This window comes from Motacilla alba, chromosome 7 (assembly GCF_015832195.1).
Source record: "Motacilla alba alba isolate MOTALB_02 chromosome 7, Motacilla_alba_V1.0_pri, whole genome shotgun sequence".
NCBI lineage: Eukaryota > Metazoa > Chordata > Aves > Passeriformes > Motacillidae > Motacilla > Motacilla alba.
The window spans coordinates 31,288,854-31,308,682 of record NC_052022.1 but is presented as its reverse complement, the minus strand read 5'-3'; the positions used below and the strand labels follow the sequence as shown (position 1 = coordinate 31,308,682).

General features: G+C 38.7%; 1 protein-coding gene across 9 annotated transcripts in view; it reads left to right on the top strand.

The window, feature by feature from the left end:
• Positions 1-19,829, top strand: part of GULP1 (GULP PTB domain containing engulfment adaptor 1) — a 143,379-nt gene that overhangs the window by 48,951 nt on the left and 74,599 nt on the right. For all 9 annotated transcript variants that reach the window (XM_038141783.1, XM_038141776.1, XM_038141780.1 and 6 more), the window contains one exon: positions 18,449-18,537. In XM_038141783.1, coding sequence (XP_037997711.1) covers positions 18,510-18,537 — 28 coding nt within the window. In that variant the 5' untranslated portion in view covers positions 18,449-18,509. The remainder of the gene's footprint in view (positions 1-18,448; positions 18,538-19,829) is intronic.

The following is a 19,829-nucleotide window of genomic DNA, read 5'->3' as shown; positions in this document are numbered from 1 at the left end:
GATTAGCTCGGCAGTAAGTTGTCATTACAGCATTCAACTCCCTAAGGACATGATCTATAAGGCAGACTTTTCCAGTGGAGGGTCATGATTCAGCTAGTTTACACATAATTTAAACAGCAGTTGGCCTAATACCCTGAAGTGGAATTTGAAGTACTTGTAGTCCAAGAGTGTAATACCATAAATTACTGTTTGTGTTAAGCACTCTTTAGAGACCTGCAGGAGAGGCCAGTGGGACATGGAATGCCCCTTGTGTTCCTTTTTCAACAGGCAAGTGAAGTTAAAATCTCAAGGAAGATTAAGAAGGCAGTTTCACTTAGAGCAAAACTGCCATTTAACGTTTCATTGGGAAAGCTTTGTTTCATCAGAGTTGCCATAATATTTGTTTGCCCAGATTCTGTATTTGGATTTGTTTTAATGCCTATTCCAATAATAATGGACAGAATAAAAATGTCTTCATGTGGTTAGATTAAGCTAATGAACTCTGAATTTTGCACATACTGGTTCTGTATTTTGTATAAATTCAGTGCAGAACTGCCTTCAGCTACTTTAAACAAATTTTAAGATACAGGGAACTTGTCTCTCCTATAGCATCTAAATGGCTTTGTCAAGCAGAGCTGATGTCTCACAATGCCTCTAGAGGCAGCAAATTGAGCATAAATGAGTTGAATTCATGTCTTTTCTGACTATTTTGGCACAACCTGTCTGTGGACTGAAGTGTGACTGTTACTGCACCTAAGAAGAGATTGTTATTACTGAAAGATTTCTGATGTACACCGAGGCTGGGATTTCCAGTTCAGTACCACAGCACACAGCAGGGTGGAAGGTGGCAGAGACAGTCCTGCTGCTCTCCTGCTTTCCAGTGTTTATTGTCAGACATTACTTTTTGTAGCGTGTGATTGGAGAAAACTTCATCGCAGTTTTTTGCAGGGCTTTTTTTCCTACATATTTTCCTTACAGGAACTCTTTGTGCCAGTGCAGAAGGGCAGTACGAGTAGGAGCAAATGTTTGGACAGAAGGCAGCGAGGAGCACAACTGCTCCAACAGTGTGTTAAATCAAATGCAAAACTATTCATGTGACTAATGATAAGAGTAATATCAGATCTGCAGTGTTTGAATGGCTGTGTTGCTGCAAAATGCTTTTCAGACTGCGAGGTGGTGACTAACTTAAGTGCATTAGCAAAGTTTTTTAAAGAAACAGAAGCTACCATCTAGATTCTTGGACTTTTTTTAAGTAGCTGTACTTTAACATGATTGAGTCAAAACTGTACAAAACCTTCTCTCTCATAGGATTATCCAACAAAAATGTTAGATCATAGCTGAATATGGTTTTCCCCCAGAGGTTGGTTGGGAACTGGAACAGGCTCACCAGGGAACAGCACCAAACCTGAGTTCAAGAAGTGGTTTTGGTCAATTATCTCAGACACATGGTGAAATTCTTGGGGCTGTTCCATGCAGGGCCAGAAGTTGAACTAAATGATCCTTTTAGGTCTCTTCCAACTCAGGAAAAACATGAAGTAGTATGTTTTAATAAGCAATATTAATCATGTAAAACTGGTAAGTATGTACATTCAAAAGATAGTTTTCCCTTAAAGCATTAAAAACATTTGAGTAGGGAATGTGAATGGTGTTCTAAGTATGAGCAAGGTATATGAAGATGGTGTTCAGGTAGGTGGGCAGAGTTATTTACACAGTCTGGATTCTGAAAATCTTTCCTATGGATGTTTAAGCCTACAAAAAGCCTACAGTAGTGAAATCCAGTCTTAACTGCAAGATGTTTGCATGACTTGATTTTGGTTTTCTGCTTTTGTTGTGTGTGTTTGATTTTCTTGATTCAAAAATGGATTCTGCTTATAGGGCACAGGAGTTCCAGTGCACCGATGAAAATCTGTGTGCTCCATACTGTTCACCATGATGTGCTTGTGTAAAGCTCTGTGTCTCTGCTTTGCTGTGTGTGCTGGGCTGCCCCCATCTCTGCTGTCTGTCTGCTGCTGGGTCTCTGCCTCCCCAACTGCCAGACTGGTTTTAGCACTGCTTTGTCTTGGTTCCTTTATTGCCTGTGGTGTGGGCAAGGAGCCAGGCAAGGCTGCAGCCAAATGATTCAGAATGTAAAATGTCTTCCAGGTCTGCTTCAGTGCTTTACCTTGAGCTTCTTGCAGTCACCTTTCCTATAGGCATCCTGCCATTTGGGAGAGTCACTCCTTTTCACAGGGCCATTAAACTTTTGGAAGTTCGCAGGGGGTGAAGATTCTGCCACATCTCTAATTAATTTCTTCTTTATAGGCAATTATCAATTTATTTTTTTTAAAGCTGCATCTAGGCTGCATTATGGTTATTTTTAGTTCAGCATTAGGCTTTAGCATCTCTTAAAGTCGAGCAGTTATATCATTTTAAAACATTTTTATCTCCAACGTTTTGGTGTGTTATTAAAATAAATGTGTGCATTGCAGTGCCTTTTGGCATAATATGTAAGGTCAAAATATAAGTATACCCTTTAGTTTAAGGTACATTGAGATGCAATTCTAGCTGCTTTATCCCTTTTAACTTAAATAACCATAAGAACAGAGGTCTCTCCTATGGAAGCAAGGGCTTCATCAATATCTAGATGTGCTCAGTCATTCAGAAGTGTCAGCAGCCAGGGGATCTCTGTGCTGCAGTTGATAAAGCTTTTGGATGCCCTGCTGCATCTTTACAATTTGCTGTAATCAAGCACAATAGCCCAGTTGATGTTACACAGGTCACAAGGAATGAAATTATGTCCCAGCCATGACCAATTCCAGGTGTGGAAATAAGTGTCTGAAGTGGTTGCCAAAAAAGGTTCTCAATAGCCTGAATACAGGTAATGAGTGATTAAAAAAGTAAAGAAACAAAAATCGGATGGATTTTGTTCCTGTGTTTGTCTTCCTTCCCAGTTGCCCTCCCCAAACCACAAATACTGTTGGAAGGGTGTTTGGAAGAAATCCCATCATCAGCCAGTTCAGTGCTTGCTTGGGTTAATCCCATTCTGCTCTTGGTACTGCTCCTCCAAACCACTTGTTTGATTCTTTGCTCATTAGAAATACTCAGTGGCTTGCACTTCCTGCATTTAGAGAGCTGCACTTTCTCCAGGAGTAAACAGATGAATCAAAGTATCAGAGGCCACATCAAATAGGTTTGTGAGACAGCTCTGGAGTGCTTTGTAGTGGAGATGCAGACAGAGGAGTAACACAGCTGCCCCTCTACCGAACCCTCAGTCTGGTTTTTAACTGCAAGTCTCTTCCATATTTCTGAGCCATGGCCAAGCCAATCCTCCTGTGGTCAGCAGCTCATTGGCTTTGCACTGCAGATATTACTTATAGGGTAATTTTTTTTTTTGTCTGACACTGGTTAAATGATACGTGAAATTGAGAAATTAATTCTCAGCTTTCAAATGCAACCTGTTGCCACTTGTTATTTTCATTTATAAATTACTTTATTTTTAAGATCTCTCTCCCCACAGTTAACATTCCTAACAAGCATGGAAAAGGTTGTATTTTTTCCTGTCCTTCTTGAGAAAAAGATGAACTGCAGTCTTTTATTTGCTGCTCTTGAGGGAGGGAAATAATTACATTTCATATCTCTGTTTGGTATGAAAACACATAATATTCTTGTTAAGACTGTAGGTAATTACAAGACTGTCTCATAATTCGTCTTTTATTTATTCTCCCATAGTTTATATATTTGGTTTTATATTTAAAAATCACTGCATGTAATTTACTCCTAGAGCTGGAAAATTTGCACCAATTGTTTATTATTTCAATCCAGGTTTCGAGGCTGTTTTATTCTTTTACAGACAAAAGTAATCCTAACTAAATTAAAGAAAGGGTACTATTAAGTATTGCAGCAGTAAAGCGCCCTTGCCCTGCTTTGGGTCCTTCATTTCTGTAGGAAGTTGCTGCTTCATGCTCAGCTTTAGCAGTGTTGTACTGCAGGAGTAGGGGGACTGGAGCTCCTCAAAGCATATTCAGGAGCCAAAATCTGTAGGAGCTGATGTTTCCACAGTTCTGTAACCTTATTTTCTGATTTTTATTAGCTTTTTTGGTATGTGGGACACTTTCACCTGCTCCTAGAGTGGAAGTACGAAGGCCAGCTACCCTTACAAATGTTTGAAAAACAGTGTGAGCTAGCATGTGGGTGTTTTGAGAGTCTCTACTTTGACAACTGAAAAACTTGATAAATGATTTAGCGATAAATCAAAATTTACTTAATTGCCTCTCTAAACATATGTATTCTCTAAAACATCTATATTTTGCATTTCTAAATTACTATGGGATTTGAGATGAAAATGAAAAACAGTACCAAAGAGAATTCTAAATAAATATAAGTTTAATATCTCTAACCCAAAATCTACTTGGACAGGAACATTACAGTTTTGGTCTGTTAAAGAAAACCCCTAAATTCAAGGATATCAGACCTGAATACCCAAGTAAGTCATGTTTCAATGATGCAGAATAACAGAAAATAAAGGCTTGCTGTGTTACTGGTTTTTTACACTAGGACATTTTTTGGAAAAAATATTGAAGTGTCTCTCTGAAGTTCATCACACCGATAATAAAAGCATTTTGAAAAAAAAAAGACTGAAAAATCAGGAACATGAAAACTAACAGTATTTAAAATTAAAGTTTTAGCTTCTGCTGTGAGGTTCATGGCTCTGTGGTGGCAAGTAGAGATTCTGTCACAGGCTCTCTTCCTCATTCTTCCTGCATCCCTTGCATTTTGAGCAGGTTTTATTTTCCTGGGTGAATTTAATGCTTTTTGCAGACTTACTGCTCTGACAGGAACTCTGTGGCTTGCTCTGCCATAGTGGACATTAATATGCAAGAGCCTTTAAAAATCGTTTGTGGCAGAGTGCTCCTGCAGCTCTGGCAGCAGTGTCAGCAGCTCGGGGTGAGGTGACGGCCCGAAGGGTGGCTGTTCTGTTACAGAGTTCTCTGCCACCCTTAAATAACTGCCATGGCTCGATGCTTTTGCAATTTTCCCTCGCTAAGGCACTGTGTTTTTGAATTGTCATTCACACAACGTTCCAACAGATCCCTGAGCGAGTGTTCATCTAAAACTGCCAGTCTTACAACTCCATTTATTCCTCCCTTCCTCTGAGGAGTTAAAAATTAAAACATGCCTCTGAATATTCTTCTACACCTCTTGATTGTTCTACTTTGTGGCTGTTCACTCAAAACACAAAGAGTATTTCCAGCTGTTGGCTTCCCAGCACCTGATTCTGCATTTTTATACATGCTGGTAAATATGGTCTCTCCAATGTTTTATCCTTGAATGCTAAATGGTGTCAGAAAGGTCTTCTCCTGGACATCAGTCTCTGTCTCTGCCCTCCCATCTCTAAAATGAAAGTGAGCTATGAAGGTGGCAAGTCTTTATTATGTGATTAAAGAAGGTGTCAAATACTGTGATAATGGCAGCTCTATGGATATTTAAGAACTGATAGCTAAGCCGGGTGATTTTCTAGAAAGTCAATTGCTATTCACCTTACAGAAATGATATACTGCAGTTTAGAGAATTTCTGTTAATCAGATAAACCATCTTAATTGCAATGATAATGGCTTACTGACAAGTACAAGATAAAACATGGAATTTTAACCTTGAGTCAAAGTGGTAATTAGTTACATATTTAAAAGCAAGTCTATAATTCTTATTTCTTTCCTTTGGACAGTGGATCTCATTGCTTGTAAAAATATCCCTGACTGATAACATGATAAGACTGACTTTTTATTTGCCAGTAACACCAGACTGTTGTGTTATACACCTTGGACTGCACTCACGGTCATCCTTTGTGCTCAGATTTGGATGCTGCTGGGTAGGTATCTTTTCACCAGCAGAAATGCAGCTTATTAACTCTTGCTGATGAAGATGCACAGATCTCTGGCTAGCAGTCTATTGAATAAAGATAGTTCTCAAAATTAACTTTTTCGACAAGGGAAGATGTCAGAGTCTGCCAGCACCTTTCCATTTATCACCAAAGAAATTCTATACGATTTGGTTAGTGACTTTTTGAGCCTTGAAAATGTACCGATTTGAAACTATCACAATACAGAGAAGTAAAAACAAGTATCAAAGGGTGATTGTTTGTATGAGTTAAAAAAAAATTGATTTGGAGATGAAAAGTGCAGATCTTCTAAAGCAGTGAAATATTAATTTATGATTTTGATCAGCATATTGTAAGGAGTACTCACGAAACAGGCAGATCAATAGATGTAAATGTCACAAGTGAGGTTGTTCATGACCCTGAGCAAAGCAAAGATTTGTTTTCATGTGAATGAATATTCAGTGCTGGAAATCTTGGACGTAGTGCTGGAATACAGCTGTGTACAAAAAAGACCCCAAAACCCCCCTAATCAGTGTGAGCTGTGAAATAAGTTGAAGGTGATATGTGGATGAGAATTCACGGCAGGACTGTCTATCTCATGAAGAGAAACCTAAGAGAGGATGCCCAGCTAACTTTTACTACATTTTCCATGTGTTTGCTCCCTTTTGCCTTAGCCAAAAAAGCAGAAAAGAAAACTTTCAAAGGTGCCTTCCTTTTGCCAGGAAGCTCTGTAACAGGGTAAGCATCAACTTGTATCATGTATTCAGACCAGTCTGCAAGATCTTTATCTTGCTAATATTTTAAATAATTCAGCGGCTGGCAAGATAGTGACTTGTAGTCACTTTATGAAGTGTAGATACTTTATGAAGTATCATACTTGTAGATACTTTATGAAGTATCATAAAATAGCGATAAAACCACAATTAATCCAAAGTTTCACAATAGCCACAAATAGGTGAAGAAAGTGGAATCATAAAGGTATGCTTTTTTCCTAAAGCAGATAGTTGAGCAGATTTAAAGGTATGGTGGTGAACTGCTCCTCCTTTTATTTCAGGCATTTGGAGGAAAAGCTCTTGGTTTTAAGTTTCTTAGATGAAAAATAAGAGTATCATTTATTCAGGACCTTGCATGAGTGACCTATCTGTTCATAGAGCAATAGTAGGGAATATGAGCTGCCCTCAATATCAAACAGATTAATTTCAGCTTGGATGGTCAGCTAAGACCATTTGAAAGATGGAATACCTATTTCTGTCAAGAAAGTCATAGCATGTCACAGTCGTAAACAAAGTAAAGTGAAAGGAGTGGAGGTTTGGCAGAGAGATGGGGAATTTCCATCCACAAATACACTGTAGTACCTCATGGCTCCAGTACTCCCAGCTTCCAACATTGCTCCCTCTTCAGTTTCTTTTCAGCTTATCAAGGCATGGATTTTCACATGTAATTTTCTCTAGCTTAAATAATGCTTTCTGCCTTCAGTTTGCAAGAAAACTACTAATTAGTCACTTTTATTTTATTCTCTCCCCCCCCCCCATACTTCTTCATGTTTTTTCTCCATGCTGTTGTTCTTTGGCTGTCTCCTTTTCTTGTTCTCAAAGCAGAGTCCAAGGTGTAAGAATTCAGTAGCAGTCCTTTTTGTCCACCTGCAGGAGACAGAGGAGAGTGCGCATCTATGTATTTGCCTATGCAGTAAAGCAATTTCCAAAGAAGAATGAGCTTTGCTTGAGTTATCTTGCATACATTTTCTATTAAAATAGAATGGATTTTAGACAAGTGTGGAAAACTATAGGTAAAGATTTGATGTGTTTGAGCAGGACATTTATAACACTGGCCTGTAATGACTATTCCCTGTTTAACAAATCCTCATATGTTTTTGCATTTCTCAATTATTATCTTTGCGCTCATTTTTTACCAAAAAATAATTGCTACTGCAGTAGAAGCAAGACTATTCAGGATGGTAATTTCACACAAGCTTAGTTTTTTTCAGTACCCCTAGCTATTTCTTTTGAAATGAACTGTGGAATACATAAATACCAGTATAAATGCACAGCTTGCTCTCTTGAATTGTCACTATTTGACTGTATAAAAACATTAAAGGCTTTTGGAAAAGCAGTACTGACACAGTGTCGGTGAAGTTGTGTTTGTATGTGAATCCAAAACATCAAGTAATTGAATTTTCTTTGGTGACTACTAGTAGGAGTTGCATGTGATTGTCCTGGATGTAACTTAAGGAATCTGAACAGTTACTTGTGATTCATAAATTCAGCAATTCTAATCTATGTTGTTGGGGAAGGAGTAGGGGAGATGAGCCTGTGGTTTGGTGTAATTGTGGGATACAGGCTGAAGTTTCACGATGATGGTGCTGCTTCTGTTTCATCAGCTGATTCATGCCTAGGTTTGGCTTTTGCAAAAAGCATTTTCTCAAGTGCATGAGGGCACTTTGTGTTCTGTGGTTTGCCCCCTTGAACAGAGAGTTGATAACTGTGTAGAGAAGATTCTGTCTGGCTGTGTGTCACTGGGGCATCGTGAAGGAGTCAGTGGTGCTGCTGGAGCTGTGCTGTTAATGCAGGAGCACAGCTGTTAGCCCTGAGCGGTGCTTCCCAAGGAAATCAGGCAGCTCTGGGTGCTCAGGTGCCTTGTGCCAGCTGGTAGGGACAGATGTTAAAGATCTATGAACAGAGTTTAAGTTCAGTTAGCCTGCAGTCTTCACCTGCATAAACAGATTTGAGAATCTCACTCAAAAGGCATTGATACACTGTGAATTAATACAGTGAGTTCTTGAAGCCTTGGGTAGTGAAGCTTAAGTTTATTAGAGGACTGAGCTGCTGCAAAACTATGACAGTTTTTCTTCAGTATTTGCAAATCTAGTACCCAGAGCCATAGACCAGACTTGGTATCTCAGAGCTCTAAAAAAAAAAAAAAAAAAAAAGGGGAAATGGAATGCCTGACAAAAGCATTTAAGCTATTCAGTATGAAACTCTGACAGTTCCATTTTTTTTTATCCATTTTTTTTAAACATTATACTTCCAAACTTTGAGGTTTGGTGTTATTTATTTTGTGTTGTTTTGTTTTTGGTTTTTTTTTCCCCTTTTCTCCCTGTGCTCCCACTCCTCCCAGGTTTCAAGAGGGTAACTTAAAAATTACTTTCTTTGAAACATAACAGGTGTTCGTACCTACTTTTCACATCCCTCTTCTTTTACATCCAGTCATTAAGTTATGGACTCTGCCACAGAATGTGATGTTTGCAGGTGCCTAAATTACCTCCCAACACTTAGGAGGATGATTCTACAGTTGTTTCTATTCTCTGGTGCTGGAGGTTCAGCCCAGCCTGCCCGGGGAACAGAGCTGCTGTGTGTAGTGGTTTAATATGCTTGTGAAGGGTGGGACAAGGCAGTCTTTCATTTCCAAATATTGAAGTTGCCTCACTAAAGGGTTTTAAACCATGTGAAGCTGAACAAACTGTGAACATGACTTGCAGCACGTTTCAACCACATGGATGTTAATGGGAGCAGGGTCTGGGACTGTCCCAGTCCCCAGCAGCCAGTGCCAGTCTGTGTGTGATGTGATCCATGATTCAGTCTAAATCTGATGGTCTCTCATGTTTTTAAAACCTTACATGTTCCTTACATGTATCCCAACTGTAACAGAAGATACAGCTAGCACTTGCTAGCTTAGAAACTCTTATGTATTAGTGTGGATTTCAGTACTTTCCACCAAATTACCGTAGGATGGATCATGTGCCAAAATCTTGAAATAAGATTAGTAATGACTGTAATAGTGTGCAAAACCTGAATGTTTCTCCTGAATAGACACTATAATGAACTATTTGAATATATACTGGATCTGAAAGACAGAGGTGAGGAGATTAATTTGTCATAAATATTATTTTGTTTCCCATGCTTTTGTGTCACTTCCATATCTGTGCTTTTAACTTGATACCACCACCTTACCAAAATGGTTGGGTTCTTCAGACTGTGTTCAGATAAGCTAAAGGAATGTAATGTGATAAAGCCTAAAAACTAATGTAACCTTGTTTTCAAGATACTCCCTCTGAGATTAATTTAGTACATGTAAGAAAGCGGATATTGCCAACTTTTCTCAATCTTGAAAACTGTTGAAATCACTTAATAAAGCCCATTTGATCTCTATAAATAAAACTTAATACTGTCCTTGAGGCTAACCAGTTAAAGCCAGGAATCTGAATGCATTAATATTAATGAGAAATCTGTTGATTTTAATAGGAAGGGATTGTGTTCTGTATCACAGATTTTAAGTCTTTGGGAAGTGAATGACACTTCTTAAACTCCTGTTAAGTGAATGCCATTTTTTCAGGAGTATGTAATATGTTCATAAATTGATTATGAGAAGCTAAATTGTTAGAAATTTTTATGATAGTGATTTTTTTTCATCATATAACCTTTAGCCTTGTAGTTAATTGCTGGTAGGAATTGGACTGTAAAGGACAAGAAAGCCAGGAAAGCCAGCATATATAGCCTGCATAGAAGTCTGTATGCTTAGAGTTTATACAGGGTTCTGGTTCTCCTTTGAGGGACAGCTGTGGGACACAGGACCCCAAATTAAAGTATTAAAGTATGAACTTTAGGTCCTGCAGATAAATTAGATTTAAATAATTATAACATATTTCATTTCCATAAAAGGATGATCTCTACTAACCTTGTATCAATCTTTTACTTTAAAAAACATACCCAAATAGAAACAAAAGCCCCAAAAGCTTTTGCAATTAGAAGAAAAAACCCGAACTGATTTTAGAGACTTAGGAAACCATTTGGAATGTCATAGTTTGGATCACTTGAAGAAAAGGTGATTACATTTTTCATTTTGCATTTATAATAAATTGTTGAGAGGACTGTAGCAAAGAAAATATCTAGTGTGTGCTGCACAGGAGTGACAAAAATGCAGGAGCATGTGTGGAGAGATGAAGGCACATCTCTTCTCATTCTTCTCCTGCAGGTTCTTCTCTGGTACTTCCCCAGAAATTTCTTGGTTGCTTTTGTCTAAACAGACATCTGGGGCTTTCACTTCATCTTAATCATCTTTGGAACATCAGTAATCAGCTTTTGAACTTCAATTATGGTTAATGCACACTGAGGGAAGCATATGAAGTGGTCTTTTGGGACCTGTTGAGCATATGTGCACAATGGTATGTCTGATGCACTTTTCAGAATTGGCCAAGTATACTATGGTAGAGGAGAAAAATGATGTCTTTTGTTAAAATCTTGTGCCTCTATAACAGATCTGCTAAATATGATGAGTTTTTACTCTAAGTGGATCTAAACCTATTTCTGAAATTGGTGTGCTTTGTTCGGAGGTTTACTTTCAGAATACATAATGAGTCTTTTGGTCTCTGCCTTTTCTGTCAGCAGCACTTTTTACAATTACAAAAATGCAATGAATGCAGTAAATGTAACTGGAAAAAATTCAGAAGGTTAACAAAGATTTGCTGCTGTTTTGAGACCTGAAAGTTTCAAATACATTTCCTCCCCCTTAAAAAAATAAAAGGGAGGGTTTGAAAATCATCCGCCAGTAAGGAAATAAATAGGCTCTCCTGATTGATGTAGAGCAATCAGCTCTTACAGAGGAGAAACAGTGATGCCAGGATGGAAGTAACCATACTTTGTGTCAGGGAATACCTTTATTTGACTCTGTCTGTCCATTCAAGCAAGGACTGTGTGTGAAATCCTGAAAAATCACTCCTCCTGTGAGTCAAAATCTCAGGTCTCCAGTAATCCCTTCCACCAGAACTGGGTTATTTTTAAGAGCTGTTCTGTGTTTACCTGTCTGTGGTAGACCCCAGTGATGAGCTCTGTTGCTGTTAAAAACAGAGCACTCACAAAGCTCCCCAGGTGCTCGATCATCCACCTGATAGTAGTGGGACAGGCAGAAATCTTGTTCTGATTCCATCTAGCTGATCAAATGGCTAATGGAATGTGAAACACAGAATACTCTTGTCTGCAAGATGTTTGCCATCTGTCTGTCCTTTGGGAGCAGATGAAGGTGTCTGAGCTCTTTGGGAGAGAACACACTTAAAGCCTTTCTGCTGGCTCTGAGCATCTGACGTTTGTAAGTTCTTTTACAGTGGAGTAAGAATTAGGCTGACAAGACTGAAATCCTTCACATTTGACTCACTGGTGCTTGTGGGCTGCAGGCAAAAGGAAGCTCCTCTCTTATATCTTGTTATGGTTATTTTGTCATAATGAACCAAATAATAGAAAATAGAAATAATGGAACTGGTTTCTGCAGCAGAGGATGCTCTTGTGTTTGCAATGACTCTTTGGACAGTATAAACTTCAGTTTGTTCAATGAGTCATGTAATCCACTAATATGTATCAGCATAATTAAGCATAATGAAAAAATTATTGTTTACCAGTAAATATGCTGAGAAGTGCAGTATTTTTTTAAATTACATTGTTCCTAGTGCTTTCAAAGACATCTAGAGAGCTATTTTTGTGGAACAAGTACATTTTCTATTTGTCTGGAGTTTTTAAAGGTCATTCCATTATCAACTTCTCTGAGGACTTATTGGTGCTTGCAACAATTATAAACACATTTTCTTCGTAGTTCTATTTCAGTACTAAAGCTTATTCTTGTTATACTTATTTATGTTGATATTTCTTCTTGCCGTAAAACAAAAGTTAGTGATAACCTTGCCTAAGGAATTGTTTTTGCTGTCAGCTGTCTGAGTGATATCCCCTTGTCACCTGTTTACTCATCTTTATTTTCATTTTTTGCTATTGAAAGGAACAGATTGTTTTAGGAAATGGAAGAGTAAAAAATCACCTAGAAAAGTTTTGTGAAAACTACTATGAAATGCATGACTTTCATATAGATTTTCTGCTTCCTGGCCTCTCTTTGATATTGATATTTATAGCAAAACACTACTGTCTCCTTGTCCTTGGTTTCTGCGAATACTTTTTGGCAGATCTACTGTATGAGAAATGCTTTACCTGCAGTCTGAAAGACTCCTCGCTGTGGGCTGGAAAGCACTTGCCACAACAGTGCTAGGCTTATACTGTTTGAGAGAGAGGAAGAAAAATACAGGGCATGTGTGACTCTAGTACCTTCCTGGTGGTTTCAGGAGCCTGGGGGAGAGCAGGCTGATCTCAGTCAGACCACAGTAAAGTCTTCAGCCTTCAGATTGGGGTGTTCCTGCCCATTTCATTCACAGAAGGAAAATCAGTATGTTGGAAGGTGAGCTTTTTTTTAAGGCTGTGGCTTCCAGCTGTTTTGTGTTTGCCCAAATCATTTCTGTCTTCTCTTCACTTACAGTGGGTGAACCCCAGTGACACCTCTGGGCACTTCACCCACACACTCCAGGCTCAAGGGCCAGCAGAGCTTTTTGGGCTCTGTGCCATTGGGAATTCTGTCATCTCAACAGCAGTGCCTGCTTTGGTGGTGGAAAGATGGGAATTTTAGGTAGAAGACCAGCTTTTTTCCAGTTTGCCCTACCCCAACCTCTGCAAAATCGAAAAACTGCAAGAAGTAATTTTGTATTTCTGCAGATTCATCTTCAGGAGGAAAGTATGGGTGCCACTTGGCTCTGGCTAATCCATGTTTTTGAAAATGTGGTGATGAATAAAACCTTGACAGTAAAGTTTTCTGGTGACTGAATGTTTTCCTTCATCCTGGATTTGTGCTTCTGTGAATTGTAAAGCACAAGTGCAGGCTAAGAACTTCATTTGACAGAAAGATTTTCAATTTTGGTGAGGCTCATACAGCTGTGTCATTTTTAAGTTCTTTTTCCTGCAAGTTTTTGTAGTGCTAAATTCTATTTAAATGCTCTTGTGGTTTACAGCCCTACAGACTGTTCTGTTATTGTTTATAAACATAAAAGGCATATGTGTTTTCCTAACAACGATTGAAAATTCTTGCTGCTTTCCTAGCATGACAGTGCAAGTTTGGGTCTGCACCAAAATAAGTTCATTGATGTGTCATTTCTTAATGATTTTACTGTTTCAGAGGAAAAAGTGTTGGCAAGTTAATGTTGTAGTTGCCTTCATACAAAAGGAAGGCAAAGTGCCTCCTGATATCAGGGTGTTTACTTGTGTTTTGTATTACTTAATGCAGTCTTGTATTGTAATTTTTTTCTCTGCTTACCCCATGTCATATTAGAGCAGTATTTTCACGGAGTTTTGGTCTAAATCGGAAAAATGCTTACAAAGTTGGTATTATATTCCAGTTTCTCATCTTTCCTTCAGAAATAACTTTACAAGCCTAAGTTTCATTTCAAGTCAATGAATCACACATTCCTGTGTGCTGCAGCCCTTACAAAACAGGCTTTAAGACATTTTGTGCTGCATTCTTTAAGGAATGTTACCCAGTGTGCTTTAAAAGCTGGGATCTGAGAGGGGGGAAGTGTCTGAGTCTTCATGTCTTCTGAAGCTAAATTTGCCTTTGTAGGGCAACTATGTGTGTGTGAGGAAAAGGACAGATTGGATTCTATTTTTTATTACAGAGAGGGGATGGGTGCAAGTTGGACTTTTTAGGCAGGTTTTGTTGTAGTTATTTGTGAAAGGAAAAAGAGGCGTAAAATCAAAGACTAAGACTAGGTAATTGTTATAGCCCAATCCATTCAAAGGGACTGACTGGGGAGGAAACCCCAAATAAGTCCTCAGGAATATTTCTAAGAGGAAATAAGAGACAAAGGAGATGAGTTACATTCACAGCTTGTTTTTTTCCCTTCTTAAGTGTGTTCTCTTGGCTTGTCTGAGACAGCTCTAAATTTAGAAAACACATCAAACCCCAGCCTTCTGAAGGAGCCCGCAGGCGTGTGGAGCCGCCTGTGTGGAAGTTGTTGTGTTGTTTCAGCAGGCAGGGAGGGCTGCAGCCCTTGTGCTGGCAGCTGGAAGTCTGCCACTCCTTCATTGTTCACAGCCTTTGCTGCATAAGGCAGAGGAGACAGCCACCAACGTGACTGTCAGTGTTAAAAAGTAATTACTCAGTAATCTCAGCTTCAAATCTTGCCACTCCCCAGTCCAAATACCTGCCAACACCAAGGCCACTTGTTTCCCCTTACTATTCTGCAGTTTCCTCCTTGCTGTGACAAGACCTCCCTTGGTGAAAACCAAGGGGTTAATGACAGTGAAGAAAAAAGGAGATGGTGTTTGCTTTCCCTGTGACAGCTTAAACACCCACCTGCCCAGCACACATGCCCATGTTGGTGTTCAGGCTGTGGGTGTCATGTTCTCCTGCTCAGGGTTATTGTCTGTCACTGGAGTATTTTAGTGTAATAAAAGTATTTTCTAAGCCTTTTCTCTCTTTTTTTCTCTTTTATCTCTGTCCTGAAGGAAATACCCTGATATTACCCAGATTTTCCCTAGTTTGTACCTGTCAGAAGTCTTCACATTTTTTCAGTTAAGTGCTTTGTGGAATCCTAAGCAGATTTTCTCTTTCCCAGGAAGATTTGGTTTCTGGACAAAGCTGAAGAAAACTCTTTGGAGTAAGGTGGAGAAACATTCTTTACCTAGGTGTGTCTTCCTGAGTGATGAGTAATGGAATGGCTTGGTCCACATTCTTATTCCCTAATGCCTCTGATTGTTACAACTGCTTTACCCTTGCAAGTCAAGTGGTTTATAGGCAGGACTCTCCCCTTTTCCACAGGGCTTCCTGCACCAGAACGGGATTTTTGACTTGCCTTCCTTTTGGCCCTTCACAGGCTTTTAACAGACTGGTCTGTTCCAGTGGTTTGGTGTGCTGAGATTTGTCAAAAACTCAATTGTTTTCTGCCAGAAAACTTGTCTACCTTCCATTACCAGAGAACAGCTTGTTTGCTCCTAAGGGTTTTATTCTTTGTCCTTGGAATGTCCTGGACAAAGATATTACAGGATGTGTCTAAACATAACTTTGCTTTTCTGATTTAAAACTTCCCAGTGCTGTGTACCACAGTCTGATAACCACCCTTGTGCCCCAAGCCCCACTGAGGAGATTGAAATGAACCTGGTGGTGATTGGCTTGGTCTTTTGCTAACAGCAAAATTTAATGAGCATTTCATCATCTCCTTTTTCAGCATCTGAGAAGTTGATTATGTTGTTCATATCAGAGTTTGAGAGAATTGTAAATGCAGTTACATGTAGCTAATTCTGTTTCTGTTATTAAATATTTAATAACATTTTCTGTGTGAAGTGAAAGTACACTGATTAAGTGTTTTGATTTTGTTTGGTGCCTAAACCACATCTGTGTTTTGTTCTACTGATGTTTTGTTGGAATTGAAATCATGAACATAGTTTTGGGAATACTGGCCATTTTTAGCTACGTAGTCAATAGATTTTGGCTTTTATTAGCATAGGTTACTTCAGTGGTAATATATCCTTGCTCATGAGGAAGAAACATACACTTAGTTACACTGTGTTTTAAACAAAATACTTGAATGGTGAGCTCTAGAAGTGCGGCCAGCCAGCTGCCCTGTGATGTGCCTGCAGAGTTTCTAATTAGAAGATGCTCTATGCAGTAACCATCTCAAATACGTTCCTTAGCAGTTTCTTGGATGAGACAGGAATACACAAAAAAAAAGGCATTCCGAAAAAGGGCATGTTCTGATCCCATCATGGAGCAGAACTCAAGTGCTTGGTCAAGTGCTGTGCAAGAAAACTGCCAGAGGTATCTTAGAGGGGAAAGGAAGTTTTTTTTGCTCAAAACTGACTGTGGTAACTCATGAGGGTGAACATCCTGAACAAAGTTGTGCTACTGCTTATACATCCTAAGCATATCTAATAGGGTTCCCGTGTTAAACCTGTAGGCCAAACACACTTGTAATTGCTTAAAAAGCTGAAATTCTAATGTTCTTCCTTATTGCTCTGTGTCCGCTGAGTTGATTGTCCTCACTTACACTGGTGAAAGCCCCACACTGCCTGCTTTGCCAGGAGAGTTATCTGTGCATTCTCAGCTTTTGGGGACCTTGATGCAGGTTGGAATTCCCCCAGTAATGCCATTGCCCTTTCCAGGGATGCTGCTGAAACCATTCCTAGAACTTGAGAGCCCTCGTGGGTATTTTTTGGTTTCACTGTCCCTTGTGTACCCCCAGCTTTTGTGTGGTGCTGGTGACAGTGAGGGCAGGGATGGCTCTGGGGCTGGGTGAGGCTTCCCCAGCTCTGCTGTTTGAACTGCTGGGCACCAAACGCACTCTCTGGGCTTTGCATCAAAATCATGGCTTGGAAATTGCATGGGTAACTCCTGCCTGTGCTGGTTGTCGTGCCCTCCCTTCTTAAATGTTCAGTAAAATCTGTAAAACAGTGATCTGGTACCTGGGCTTTAAGGAACAAATGGTTGGTTGTATGTCCAGGGTGCTATGTGAGTTTAAGTAAACAGAGATTGCTCCTTCAGTCTCACAGGACTTTGTGGAGAAGTCCTGCTGCATCAGTGATTAGTGGAAAATAAAATTGAGATTTTGTTATTTTGGTTTATTGGGTTTTGGATTTTTGGTTTTTTTTCCTAGCTGTAATCTCCCATGTGTTCCGATCTGAAAAGTATCAAATATTTACATGGAAATTTGGATATAATTGTTTTAATTGGTGTTAAACTTACTTGAAAAAGAGGGGGTAAGCACCACAAGAAGCATTCATGAGCTGCATAAAGTATCCTAAATGAATTTGTCATCTTAATGCTGACATTTGAAACACTGGCCTAAGTTTTTTTTTTGTTGAAAGCAAAAGTACTGTTCTAGTTGATTTTAAAAAAATCATCTGATAGCAAAGGGGTTTTACTTTGTTTTTTTACTATCCCTTTTTTTTTTTTTTTTCTTTGACTGGACTGCTTGGAGAGCAGAGAAGGATAAACATTTTGTGATAAAAAGTGAACTGGTGAAACTTTTCCTTGGAAGATCTGAACAGAATGAAAAGTAGTAAGGGAATATCTTTACATGTGTTTGTAAAAGTAAAAGTTCTGCAGTGCGGAATGGGATGGTTTGGATGTAGTGGATTTTACTGGGGTTTTTATGTTGGTAAATAATACAATTCAAAAATAGTATTGTGAATCAAAAATTAAATGAGAATTTAAGAGTGGATCTGTGTTTTTAAGGGAAGAAAATACAGAAATTACTGTACAATCTGAGGAAAAGGGGGCAAGGATGTAGCAGCACTGATAGAAGGCAATTTTATCAGTATTGTGTCCCTGAGTGAAGAAAAGTCTATATATTATGATTTAATTTTTTTTTCCCTAGTGTCAAGCCCATGTGAAGATGGAAGCCTAGCTTGAAATAATCTGACAGTCTAAATGGCACAAAACAGGGCAGTGCAAATGTGAACTGAGTGTTTTTTATGGAGTCTTGTAGCCAGCATTCATTTTAAAGCTTTCTTTCCATCCTATTTGTGTGTGGTATTTGTCTTCATGTATATGTATAATGACACCTGCTCTGTGCCTCTGAAATCTTCGGGAGAACAGCTTAAAGGAATCTTAAAATATCTTTCTGTATGAAGCACCCCTGGATGTTTTGAGCATAGATCTTCTCAATGCTGAAATTCTTCCTCAGCAAAGCACATCCTTGCTTTCTCAGCATTACTTCAGAATTCTGAAGGTCATTTGCAGTGTCTTTAATATGGAGATAGATAAAACTTCAGCTATAATAATAATGGAATTTTCTGTTTTCTTATGTGTGTTGTTCTGCAGGTTAAAGTGGGGAGGAAAAAACCAAACCCAGAAGCATCATTGACTGGGTAGATTTTTCAACATGAATCGTGCTTTTAGCAGGAAGAAAGGTAGGTAATTTAGCTTATATTTCATGGAGACATAAATACCCTGTAAAACTTCTTTGGAATATCCATTATACAAAGGAAAACCTAATCATTGCACTGAATTATCTAGATAAAAATGAGCAGCCTTCTAGGAGATGTATGGAGCAAAGCATTCTTGGTTGGTAGTTACAGAGCTTTCTGCATTCCAATGCTGAAGTTGAATTTAATATATTTTTTATTGCAGGATGTTTTTACACACACACACATATAAATACATAAACATAAAATACACATTGTTTTCTTTTTTTGCCTGCACACAGCAGAGGAGGTGCTGGAGGGTTTTAGAACTTCTAAGAGTCAGTGACTTTTCTTTATATATATATTAATTGGATTGTTATTCTTGGAGAAGCTATTTTTTTTTCAAACTGTGTTTAATATACTTGAAATATCTCATGCAGCAGGATATTTTTAGCTGTAAGACATTATTCTGTATTTGTAGCAATCTGAAATGGCATACTTTCCAAAAGAATATCAAAGCACTAAATATTCAGAGTTATAGATGTTGCTCCTCTGGCTTGCTTAGTCTCTTTTCATGAATTGCTTATGATTAAACATAAGGCTTTAGAAGGAGCATTAGGGCTGAAGCTTTTTTTACTGACAGCTTTGTTGATATTTCCCCCATTTGTGAGGTAGAAAATACTCAGTAGGTCTCATTTCTTTATTTTCATGTTTTCTTCTAAAGGTCCTTAAGTGTGGCACACACTGAGATGAAGCCCTTGCATGAATAAGCAGGTGTAACCTCAGTTGGACTGAGTATAAATATATTGTTTATATAGCAAGAATTTCTGCTTTGTTGTCAATGTCAAAGCTGGAAATAAAAGGAGTCTCTGTACTTAGGCCAACATGGAATGCCAGCATCACTGCATCCTTGTGTGTCCAGTGCATTTGTTTGTTAAACCCAGGTGAATCAAGGTAAGAGAAGCAGTCCAGAATATCAGCATGTGACCACAAAAGGAAGATACACTTACAAAGGCTGCAAAATAGGATGGAAGATCTTTTAATACCCTGACAGCAGGAGGAAATAAGCTTAAACCCATAGCATGTGCTCTCCTTAAGCACTGATGTGTTTTCTTTTGTAGGTAATTGTCACATTGCTATCAACAATTAGCACCTTTCAGGTGCTTCATAATGTTGTCAGACTTCTTCCAGATCATTTGAGAAACCATTTCATTATTCTTTAATTGCGGATTGATTTATCACAACTGAGAAAGAAACTTGGGGATTGTAGATTATTTTGTCTAGGAGACCATGTAATT